This window comes from Triticum urartu, chromosome 5A, assembly GCF_056163025.1.
Source record: "Triticum urartu cultivar PI428250 chromosome 5A, HENAU_Tu73, whole genome shotgun sequence".
NCBI lineage: Eukaryota > Viridiplantae > Streptophyta > Magnoliopsida > Poales > Poaceae > Triticum > Triticum urartu.
In genome coordinates this window covers 172,138,120-172,150,511 of record NC_141877.1, presented here as the reverse complement: position 1 = coordinate 172,150,511, position 12,392 = coordinate 172,138,120, and the positions used below count along the sequence as shown (strand labels likewise).

At 45.9% G+C, this 12,392-nt stretch overlaps 1 protein-coding gene across 5 annotated transcripts in view; it reads left to right on the top strand.

Annotated features, from left to right (window-relative positions):
• LOC125508540 (ubiquitin C-terminal hydrolase 12) overlaps nt 1–12,392 on the top strand; it is a 29,223-nt gene that overhangs the window by 14,193 nt on the left and 2,638 nt on the right. For 2 of the 5 annotated variants that reach the window (XM_048673271.2, XM_048673270.2), the window contains exons 16-29: nt 239–361; nt 934–1,011; nt 1,119–1,207; nt 1,283–1,391; nt 1,592–1,660; nt 1,760–1,870; nt 8,329–8,384; nt 8,472–8,649; nt 8,755–8,856; nt 8,940–9,011; nt 9,173–9,238; nt 9,365–9,430; nt 9,547–9,630; nt 9,745–9,861. In XM_048673271.2, the coding sequence (XP_048529228.1) occupies nt 239–361; nt 934–1,011; nt 1,119–1,207; nt 1,283–1,391; nt 1,592–1,660; nt 1,760–1,870; nt 8,329–8,384; nt 8,472–8,649; nt 8,755–8,856; nt 8,940–9,011; nt 9,173–9,238; nt 9,365–9,430; nt 9,547–9,630; nt 9,745–9,861 (1,320 nt within the window). Of the gene's footprint in view, nt 1–238; nt 362–933; nt 1,012–1,118; nt 1,392–1,591; nt 1,661–1,759; nt 1,871–8,328; nt 8,385–8,471; nt 8,650–8,754; nt 8,857–8,939; nt 9,012–9,172; nt 9,239–9,364; nt 9,431–9,546; nt 9,631–9,744; nt 9,862–12,392 lie in introns of all 5 variants that reach the window. The other 3 variants (XM_048673272.2, XM_048673269.2, XM_048673268.2) reach the window with 3 other exon arrangements.

Genomic DNA, 12,392 nt, shown 5'->3' with positions numbered 1-12,392 from the left:
ATTTCTTCACTAAGGCACAAACTAGAGCACAACACGCCTTTTTGTCTCTCCAAACATACTGTTGTTGACCCACCATGAGTTTAGGGCGGGGGGTTCCTGTATATGTATATATACTGCCTATGGCCCCATGGGAATACAAGTTGCTATTTCTCTAACATAATCTACATTAATTTAATCAGTTACGTTTTTGGTTCATTTGGATCTCTTTTTTTCTTTTGCCAAATGTGCTGTTTGATAGGAGGAAGTTGCAAAGGAATATGGCATTCCGGTACAGTCTCAGCGCTTCTGGTTGTGGGCTAAGAGGCAAAATCATACATACCGGCCCAATCGTCCGCTGGCCCCTCATGAAGAAGCACAATCAGTGAGTGATAAACTGTTTTGAAAGATTGAACTTGTAACATTTCAATTATTTTGATGGGTGGAAAACTGTTTGTTTGGTGTTATTTGCTCGATATTTCCTTTTTCATTCTTTCTGGTCTCTTGCCGTCATGTCAATGCAAAATGGTTAATCTGATAGTTCTGTTAGTTGCGAGCACACATAAGTTGCAATTGGATGGTAAGTTGGTAACTTAAATGGAAAGTTGTACCCTTCTTACTGTAAGGGCTGTTTGTGGTCATCTCTCAAGTAAGTATATTGTGGTGCATTGGTGTATTTGGTCTCATAATCCATCAATTCAGTTGAATTGCTAAAATGAGGTGTCAGTGCAGTAAATCACTATGACTTTTTGAGGTATGATTTATTGCTCCTATGTTTGTTGCTCTTTGTATGTTCTTTCATCACAATTCATACCTATACTAGAGCAGTTTGTATGGCCTTCAGGTCTATTTAGGTTGAAGATGGTGGATAATGCCTTGGCCTTTTTACTTTCCGTTCTATTTTATTTGTGTTGTGATTACAATATAGTATCTCATTACTTGTCACGTGCTGCACAGGTGGGGCAACTTAGGGAGGTATCAAACAAGGCACACAATGCTGAGCTGAAGCTATTTCTTGAAGTAGAGCTAGGATTGGTATCGTATAAATCAGTTTCAGTTTATTGTTTCTTTTGTGTACATATTTTGCCTATTTTATCGTTAAATTAGAGATGCCTGACCATGTCTTATTGTTACCTGTGTAGGATTTGCGCCCAATTCGTCCTCCCGAGAAGAGCAAGGAAGATATTTTACTTTTCTTCAAGCTTTATAATCCTGAAAAGGAAGAGCTTCGGTATATCTCCTCTCAAGGATCAACTTCTATTTTTGATACAAAAGACTCAGACACTGACATCATTTTGTTATACAGTTTTGTTGGTAGGCTTTTTGTTAAGGCTTTGGGAAAGCCATCTGATATCCTGACAAAACTTAATGAAATGGCTGGATTTTCCCCAAATGAAGAAATCGAACTTTATGAGGTGAGTGCAATATTCAGTTATGTACAACTATGTTTTATTTCTCTTGCTATGTATGCATTCTTGTACTCATTTCGTTGTGGTTAATTGCTAAATTGTACCTTGGATGGAAGTCAATGATCTTGTGGCATACATGCATATACCTATAGTAATTATCTTCCCTATATGAATATTCTGAGCTTTTTGTCATTGTTATGCTGCAGGAAATTAAGTTCGAGCCTAATGTGATGTGTGAACATATTGACAAGAAACTTAGTTTCCGATCTAGCCAGGTTTGGGAAAAAAAACTCGTTTTCAGATACAAATTTCTTTCAGGTCTGCAGTTATAAAAGATAAACATTGGTTCCTCCACTTACTCTTTCTTGTGTTAGCTTGAAGATGGGGACATAATCAGTTTCCAAAAGCCATCTATACCAGGTGGCGATACTCAAGTGCGCTATAAAGATGTTCCTTCTTTCTTGGAGTATGTTCATAATAGGCAGGTATACTCAGATACAAGTGTAGTATTTTCAACTTGACTCATTTGCTTTGCGCCAGTCTACTCTACCGCACCAAGTGTTGTGTTTTCAACTTGACTCATTTGTTTTGCGCCACTCTATTCTACCATTACGTACTTAAGTACTTATAATCTTCTTGTAAATCTGGTATGATGTTCTTCTCTATGTAGCCGTTTACTTAGTTGGGCAAGAGTTGGGTGTTCATGGTAAGCTTGAATCTCCAAGTCGAAGTACCAAAACAGTTTCAGAACAGAGCTTTTAGAGAATCTATAGACCTTAGGGTGTTTTCATGACACTATATCCCTTACAATAATTTCTTAGATTTTTGCTATATTACGATATATCCATTTTCTGTAATAATATGATGGTATATCCATTAGGTGTGCACTTGTACATAAACAGAAGTGCCGTGTGTTCATACTAAATATGGGCATGGGCCGCCCAGCCCGACGACCCGGCCTGGGCCTAGGCTGGGTTGAGTTGGGGTTGACACCCGAGCTAGGCTCAGTCCTCAATCTGCAGCCTGAAAGACAATTTGGGCCGGGCACAGGCTCAGATTTTCAGCCCAGAATAAACCCGACCTGGCCTGAACTACCTCAGATCTAGATCCGGCCTAGTCCCCAGCTGCCATATAAATCTCCCTCTGTCGCATCACTCCCCCCCCCCCCCCCCCCCCACCCCCATAACCCTAGCCTCCACAGCAGATCTGGAGTTCTGGACCACCTCTCCCCTAAACTACCCCAAACTACCGAGCACAATGTTCTCCCTCCCCACACAACCAACCTTGCAGCGGCGTCCCCCTCTGTCACCTTGGCGGTCCTCCTCACCACCTCAACCAGACAAATAGTGGTGGTCGATCTCTTGGCGCTGGGGACACAGGAAAGCCGACGAAGTTGTGCCTCAACCGGAGGGCGGCGGCGGTCGCCATCCTCCCCACCACTCCTGCTAGCCTCACATGCATTGCTGCACAGAGTGCGTTGCCATCCTCCCCACGTGCTCCTACCACTAGCCGATGCTTCCATGAGCAATGGCTTCTCCCATTGGCCTCTGTTGAGTATATGAGCAATTTTCCATTAAGTTTTCCAGAAATGCGGTAGATAAATCATGATTGTTTGGCATGAGAAACAATAAAAATAATGTGGTTATTATATTATTATCTCTCTATGCGCCAGGGGAAATAAACATTGCTGGTGTGCCAGTGTACTAAGTACACAAATAAATATAGGGAAACATGCACTTTATTGATCTCTCATTGGAGAAACAAAATTACAACACCCCTTTACATATGCGCACTCCGTGGCCATCTAGCGCGGCCGAGATGACTTGGGCGATTGTGAAGTTCTGGTTCACGGGGGCTTGGAGAGCAAACGATTAATTACGCCCGCGAGTCAAAGTCGCGGACCACCTCCGATTAAGCTGCTACAATGGTGGTCGTCTTCAAGTCTTGTCTTCTCCAAGTGCTCGGTGTAGAGGATGGTGATGATGTGGTGGACTAGAAGGGTGGAGTGGTGCATCCGTCACTCCGACGATGCTTAGCAGTATCCCTCCGGCTTTGTGGATGTTCGATGATGAAGTTGTCTCTAGCTCAAACAGATGGGCGGCCTTCGCCTTATCGGTGCTCGGCCTAGTGGTGCCCGCCTCGTAGGCTTCGAATATGGTGGCTTGCCTTTGCCGTGTCGGTGCCCGGCAAGATATGGATTACTTCATTGGAAAAAGACATGTTGGTGAAGTGGCTTCACCTCGTCTGAGCTTGGTCGATGTTGGGGATGTGTTGATGTAGAAGCTGAAGTAGACTTGAGCCTCGCCGTGTGGCGACGTTGCTTGATGATAGACGACAATGCAAGCTTGACAATGTAGACCTCGGGGCGTTGGAATTAGGCAAATGACCTCTGCCTGGTGTAGACGGTTGACGTAGAAGAATGGTGGTGTACGGGTGCAGTCGTCCGCGCGGGCGATAAGTCTGTGAATATGACGACATCATGTCGAAGTAGGTGTCTGGCGCGCGCCAATGTAGATGATGTCCTCACTAGATGAAGATTTGACGTAGATGAATGACGCCATGCCAATGTAGACAATGTCCCTGCCAAATGAGGAGTTGATGTAGAAAGATGTCAATTGGTCAGTGTAGACTGATGGTAGTGTGACGATGTCCATGTCAGGTGCGAAGTAGATGAAGATGGCAACACCATGTCGATATAGTCACCTTCGTCGAGCTGAAGGTTGATGACGACGGCACCGACGCGGTTCCGTGCGATGAGCTAACTAGCTCCTGGGTCGGTGAAGATAGGTGTTGATATGTCGAGCGTCACGGTTGGTGATGGCGTTGGCTCATGTGGCAGCTCGGTCGACGACGACATGGTAAAGTCAATATGCAGGCAACATCTTGTACCTGAAAGTATATATGTGCATGTAGTGGAAGAAACATGGTGTAACGAAGCCACGTTCTAGTGCCATCCCCTTGGTGTACTTTGCTGCCTTGTCCTCTCTCGCTTGGCGCATCGCCTCCGCACTTGTGTTGACATAGAAGTAGCATGTTGGTTTAGATGGGAGAAGGCACTGCTGGTCTGCTCGTGGATGTACGTCTGGGCATGGGTGAGAGAAGGCATGCACCGTTGGTCTGTTCCTGGTGCGCATCCGTTAAGGCGGCCATACATCCGTTATGGACGCATGTGCCTGGAGGCAGCGAATGCTTGTATCCAAGGCGAACGACAGTGGCGCCATACCTGTTATGGATGTATGGCTGCCTTAACGGATGCACGCCAAGGATGTATGGTCACCTTAACGGATGCGCGCAAGGAATAGATCGACGGGCAGGCCGCACACGAGAAGCTCCTCTATCTTCGGCTGTTAGGGCCGCGACGAGGCTGGATCGCTCGCCGGCAGCACCGTCGTATGATACATATTTGGCGATGTAGTCTGAGGGCAGAGCTAGCAGTCTGCGGCACATGGGCCAGCTCTTATAATCCCACCATCGTCTCCGTTGCTATTCCCATCGTTTGCTCGCTGGATGTGTTGAAATGAGAGAGATAGTATGGGAGAAATAGAGAGAGAGGATTAATTAGGCAGGCATTCCATTGAAAAAGATGGACGCTGTGTGTGACTTCATTCTTCTCCTTGTTGAGGTAGATGGTGGTGGAGCCTTGACACCGGCCTCCTCCTCCCGGCGCGTGTGCAGCTACGCTTGTTCACCTGATGGATGCTTGTGCTGCTTCACCGGCTGGATGTAATCCCTAGTCGCTGGCGCGTTGTCCGCGGCCACCTTGGACGCGCGCGGACGCTCGCTCAGTCTTCAATTTGTTGGGGCATGCTCTGTGTCGCTGCTCTCGGCTGTATGTGTACGCCTCCCGGCTGTGTGCGTATGCCCTTCCTTGGATGCATGCTTTTCAATTTGTTGGGGCATGCTCTGTGTCGCTGCTCTCAGCTGTATGTGTACGCCTCCCGGCTGTGTGTTTATGCCCCTCCTTGGATGCATGCTTCACTGTCCAGCTAATGGGCTTCGCATCCCTAATCTGCCTAATGAAGAAGGTAAAGAGAACAGTAGAGATATTAATCAATGTGCATGGTTCCTGCATCGACTCGGCCTTGATGCAAGTCTTGACGTCGCTGCCACTGAGGGTCTCATTGACGCCGTGGAGATGGCACCGGGGCTTCTTTTCTGAACGTTTGTTCTTCGGCCGTGTGTGCCATGCCGCAGCCTCCTCTTTGTGTTGTCCCGGCGGTGCCATACAACCATGGATTGGCTTTTGGTTCGGGCACGTGTGCCATGCCGATGTCAGTGCGTCGTCCACGGCTGCTGTGTTCCTTAGCTGCCTCTGTATGCTGCGTGCTCACTGATGGAAAAAGGCACCGTGGGCCTGTTTCAAGCCACATGCTCGTCGCCGTATGGCGTCATTTGCTGCCCCGTGGCTGCATTGTGTGCGAGTGCACCGAGTGCTAGGGCCTTTTCCGCAGGCTCCTCCCCCCTCTCCTCCCTCCGTGTATCTCTTATCCTCCCCCGCTAATCGTTCTGCTCTAGTATTTATAGGCAGATGGTAGGGCACAGGTGAGACCTCATGGTTGCAGATAAGATAAGTACGTACTTGTGAGGGTCATCGTTATCTCTTCCTGCTTATCCGGCTGGTCATTAAGTTGTGATGCGCATGTACGCAACTAAGCATGCGGTGCACCACAACTCCTGATCGGTTGGGCATGCACGAATACGTGGTCATTTGCCTCTGTACCACTTGGCCATTTGGTATATACGTATATACCAGTACTACTTCACATGTATATCTGGCCATGGTGTGCCATGCATGTATACTGATGTGTAGAAACACCACACATTCACGAATGTGATGGATGCCGTAAACAAGTGTGTTGAACTTGATGCACTTTATTTATTTATTCTTATTTGCACGTAATATGTACAAAATCTCGTTGAACAATGATGAACCATATTAATCACGATCAATATCTCATCGAACAATGACGAACATATTAAACATAATGATCGAATGAACAGAAGTACTACGCATGGTAGACATTTGATAAAAGTAACATGTCCAGATCAATTGTAGTGCCAATAGTCCAAACATAATCCCTAACAAAAGGGATAAGAACATATACAGTGAAATGGAAGAAGAGTCGTTCATATCAGTAGTTATGTCGTCTTGACGTCGGGGAAGTAGTTGTTGGGGAAGAACTTGGGTGCAGCCACGTTGAAGAAGAATCCAGCAGTCGCGCAAGAGCGCTCCTCGAAAACTTGATCGCCTCTCTCCCGTGCAGGATCACAAGAGTTGTGGTTTCAGAGGCCTGCACTTCACGGTGCACGCCATGAAGCGGAGTGAGAAAGTCGCAGGCGCAAGGTTTTGGAACTACTCCCTCCGTTTCCAAATATAAGACCTTTTAGATATTCCAATGTGGACTACATACGGATGTATACAGTTGTATTTTAGAGTATAGATTCACTCATTTTGCTCCGTATTTAGTCCATATTGGAATACCTAAAAGGTCTTATATGTAGGAACGGAGGGAGTAGGAGGCATAGGTGTGGTGTCAAATGGCTGCATCTACATTAGAGGAGCGAGCTCTTGTAGAAAAAAGTGAAATGGCTCCACCAGGGAGACAAAGAAAACAAAAACTGATCCACTACAGGGAGAGGAACAGTCCACGTTAGTTTGGATTTCCACTAGTAAAAAAACATTTCAACTTATTTCCTACATGACAAAAATAAGGCAGCACGTACATGTGGCATAGGTCCTAGTGTGGCTTAGCTTAATCACGAAACGCGACGCGTGTGCGAGGCCAGGCGGGCGGCAGAGGAGAGCGCGTGTGTGCCCTCTTCTGAAGCTCTTTTTTTTTTAACACAGTACAGACGCAAGCGCTCATATACACGCGCATACACTCACCCCTATGAACGCACGCACGCGCACCCTACCCCTATGAGCACCTCCGAAATACTGAGCCGGCATATCATCTTGAAATTTACGAAGTCACGGTAGGCACCTCGTCGTCGACAGGTACGTCTCCTCCCACTGAATGCGCATCGCCGGAAATCCTGAAATAAATCCAGGAATAAATGCGAGCACCAGGATTTGAACCCTGGTGGGCTGGGGATACCAGTCCCTCTAACCATCCAACCACGGGTTGGTTCGCCTCTTCTGAAGCTCTTAGTGGTGTGTGAAGGAACCAACCTTATATGTTGGTCCAACACATGCTGCACAACCGGGGTGGGACTAAACTTTCCACATTGTCATGCATGAATGGGCCATGTGGGCTTCTCGGATTTCCTAGGAATATTGGAAATAGTAAAATGGGCTAAAAGCCCAATAATTCCAACAGCCTCTTCTCCCCTGCTGCGGTGTCCTCCCATTGTCAGTTGCTCCCCTGCGCGGCGGTTCGTCTCGCTGGCCATGGTCCGCTGGCTGCTATATCAAGTTGATCCAGAAGAGATTGCCGATTGTACTAGGCCACCATGGTGTATTGCTGGATGTGTATGGCCCTATGGTGTATGGTGCTTGTATGTTTGGAGCTCAAATTGATCTGTACAACTTGTATCCGTGTCGTTGTTTGATGTTCATTTTTTTTGGCCAATTTCAGAGATTATTTTCATAGTATGTACCACCTGGAATTTTTTCTGCTGTCCAAGTAGAGCTCTTGGGCTTTTGGACTGGGTCTTGGGTTTCAGGCTTTTGCTTGGGCGGGGCTTGGGCTTGTACTTACAATATCCGGGCTTTGGGCACCCAGACTTGGTTGTTGAGGGTCAACTTCTGCAAGCCTGGCCTGAAACCCGACCCGGCCCAAAGAATGCCCAGGTTTAGTTGATACCTTATGTTAGTTAGATCGCAGACATGCAATACATAACTTCTTTTTTCTGTTTGCAGCTAAACTTGTTCACTGCTCTTCTTTTTTCCCAGGGTCTTGTTTACTATTACTGAGATAAATATTTGTTTTGAGTACCATAGGTTGTGCACTTCCGGTGTCTGGAGAAACCAAAGGAGGAGGGATTTTGTTTGGAATTGTGAGGGGTCACAAATCATTCCCAATTTTGTACTTACATATTTCTTTTTAGTCAACTTGAAAAGATATAATAGTTTTCTTCACTTAGGTCGAAGCTTCATACTTATGATGATGTTGTTGAGAGAGTTGCACGCCAACTTGGATTGGATGATCCATCAAAAGTTCGGCTTACGTCTCACAATTGCTATTCTCAGCAACCTAAACCACAGCCCATCAGATATCGTGGAGTAGAGCATCTATTGGATATGCTTGTCCATTATAATCAGGTTTAGCTTCATCTTTCTTTTGTTTATTCAGGAAGGCCAGTTTATTATTTAAAAGATGTAACATGACCCGATTTCATACTAATTTTCTGCCTACCTTCCTTTCAGACTTCTGACATACTGTATTATGAAGTCTTGGACATTCCACTGCCAGAATTGCAGTGTTTAAAAACACTTAAAGTTGCATTTCACCATGCAACGAAAGATGAGGTTTGTTTGGCTGCCTGAGTGCTTGGTACATGTTCTTATCTCCATCTTCAGTTGCCGCATCATTAATGCAAATGATCTGCCAGGTTGTAATTCACAGCATCAGGCTTTCGAAAAATAGCACCATCAGTGATGTGATCACTGACTTGAAGACCAAGGTTAGCACTCATCTACCATTTCAGATTATTCAGCCCTTTTTTTCTTCTGTTCGGAGCTGAAGCTAGAATTGGATAGCCTGACTGGATGCAAATGTAACCCATGGCTGGTATCTATTGAGTAGCTACTATAACCCTTTATCTCGTGGTTGTATGCTCAACAGGTTGAACTATCCAATCCTGATGCTGAGCTCCGCTTGCTTGAAGTTTTCTACCACAAGATTTATAAGGTCCGTGCATGTTTATTTGCAAATGGAGATGGTGCACTTTATACACAGTGCTTCTGTACATCCGGGCATACTCTTTCGACGTTCTTTTGGCATCACTGAATAAAATAATCTTACCTCTATCTGCAGATATTTCCACCTCATGAGAAGATAGAGAACATAAATGATCAGTACTGGACACTACGTGCTGAGGAGGTTCGTGGCATTATCTCTGTTTTGTTTGATGATGTTGACCTGTTGACATACTAGTTATGTTGCACACGTTTTTTTTATGTCATTTGTCTTGCACTACATTGTTTCTACTGAAACAGATTCCAGAGGAGGAGAAGAATCTCACTGCACAGGATCGGTTGATTCACGTCTATCATTTCATGAAAGATCCTAATCAGAACCAGGTACCACACTTTCCATATTTCTACCTTAAAAGATATTAGTCTATGGTGTGTTGCATGGAGTAGCTACCGATATGCTGGACCAATATAAGCTGAGATCGTTATCATGGCCAACAGCAGATTCAGAATTTTGGAGATCCCTTTTTGCTGGTCATCCGTGAAGGTGAGACTGCTGCAGAGGTAATGGACCGTGTGCAGAAAAAACTCCGAGTTCCCAATGAAGAATTCGCCAAGGTAATCCATACTTACATATCCTAATAATCTGTTTGGAATGAACTATTCTGCCTGCATGTATTGCTTTGGTATAGATAGAGGAGGTTTGTTGGATTTAGTATGTCTGTTGCTCCAGTTCTGCATACCCAAAATTTCCAGACGTTTCTGGTATTTCCAACCCATGTCTGTTGAGGATATGAGCGTGGAGTTGAAGTGTCAAAAACTCAAATACTTACCTACACCCCCAATCAAGATCCTTAATGGTATTTAAATTGAAATAAGTTACTTGTCAGAAAATGTTTGTGTACATCTGTTATCCAGACAATAATCTTCTATGTGTCTTGTACAAAAGTAGGAATACGCCTTTCTCCACTTTACCGTGTGCGATCCATTTCTATCCCTACTATGTTCTCAGGTGGTTATCTTTTGTTGATTCGTGTGTATGGAAGCTGAAGGTATGGTTGGAGATGGGGGTTGGTGGTCAGAACACAAGAGTGTAACGAGGTCCCCCTCGGACGTACGTCAGGGCTCATTCCTGTCCAAAGAGGCACTGAACTATTGGGGCATTTTTTGGTTTATTTATTGGTCGATGCGAAGTTACATACGAGGTCCTTTATTTACAGGACCAGCTATGTACTGGTAAACAGACGGCCACTTCTTTCCTACTATTATGTTATTATCTCACCAATTAATACATTGGACACTTAGCCGAACTAATCAGCCGAACCGACTAAATGCGGGCCATGACTATGACTCTTCAACCACTTCCTTGCCCCATTTTACGGATCATTTATTCATATTTATCTATAATTCTTGGCTTGGGCACTTGGAGAGGGACATTTAAACATATAGACTAGGAACCGGGGAAGGAGAATAAAATACTCAGAAATACGACCACCTAATTTGCACCGATATGGATGCACGTATCGGTGTAGGGCCAATTCGGATATGGGAATACAGTATTTCTGAAAAGCACCCTATGTCAGGGCACATTCCTGTCCAAAGAGGCTCTGAACTATTGGGGCATTTTTTTGGTTTATTTATTGGTCGATGCAAGTTACATACTAGGTCCTTCATTTACAGGGCCAGCTATGTACAAGTAAACAGACTACCACTTCTTTCCTACTATTATATTATTATCTCACCAATTAGCCGAACCGACTAAATGCGGGCCATGACTATTCAACCACTTCCTTGCGCCCCATTTTATGGATTATTTAGGCCAACTCCAACGCACGACCCCAAACGGACGTCCGTTGGGCGGCGTTGGCCGTTTTCATGGATGCGCTGGCCGTGCGCCCAACGCGCGTACACATCTGATCCGCCACGGCCGGCTAGTGCCCGTATGTATACATTTTTTGGTCCCATTTCTTTTATTTCATCAAAGGCATTTTGATACATTGGAGTACATTCACCAATCCTCGACTAGAATAGCAAGACCAAAGAAAACAAGAACTACAATTAGACATTTTAAAAGATATCCAACTTTCATAACTCTCCCACAAGTTGGATTAGTATCTTCTCGATATCTTCATTGTTGATCTGCAGCTTCTTGATCTTGCATACTTTCTTCTTCGATTCTAAAGAAGTAGACATTGCTTCACATCTAGTCTCATCTCTAGCCTCTATCCTCACAACGAGTGCACGAACATCTATCAAATTTCGTCCTATCAATAGATCGATGTATTCTTCTTCCAATGCCAAAACTTGCATCCATCCTACACACAAATTTGAGTATAAGCAAAGAGCTATCGAAAATGCGCCGAACCCGGGAGCACAACCGATGAACAAGCACGTACCCCATCGTTTTTGCACTTGATGAACACCCATCCGGGATGTTCCGGCGTTGTAGATACGCAATGAACGACCTGCCCTGCCATGGGCAGTCGTCGCACTTTATGAGCGGCAAGGGTGAGCCGACGAGTTGCTGGGCCAGCACCGACCCTGGACGACGGCCGGACGTGTCGTTGCCGGTGAACCGCCAACGGGATAGATCCCAGCGGCTAGAGGCGGAGTCAATACCTGCATGCGGTGTGGAGGCGTTGTCATGCGGTCCGGTACCCAATACATGGCAAGGCGCAGCCTCTCATGGCCGGATGCGCTCAAATCCGACGGCCGGGCTGGATAGCAAGGTGGTCGAGAAAATGGCAGCGGCTATGGTGGGGGGCGGCTGGAGGCGGGAGGGGAATAGAAAAAGGGCCGTCTGTATCGCCGACGGGCGGGCCAGGGGAGGACAAGGGCACGCATCCCGCTCGTCCGCGTGTGTTCGTTTTGATGCAAACGCGGCCCAAATTTGGGTGGGGAACGGGTCAAAAGCGGACGTTTGTCCGTTTGCTCCCGCGCGTTGGGCCGCGTTTTTTGTCCGTTTACCCCCAAACGGTCGCGGCCGGACCATTTGGGGTTGTGCATTGGAGTTGGCCTTGGTCATACTTATCTCTAATTCTTGGCTTGAGCACTTGGAGAGGGACATTTGAACATATAGACTAGGAACGGGGGAAGGAGAATAAAATACTTAGAAATACAACCGCCTAATTTGCACAGATATGGATACA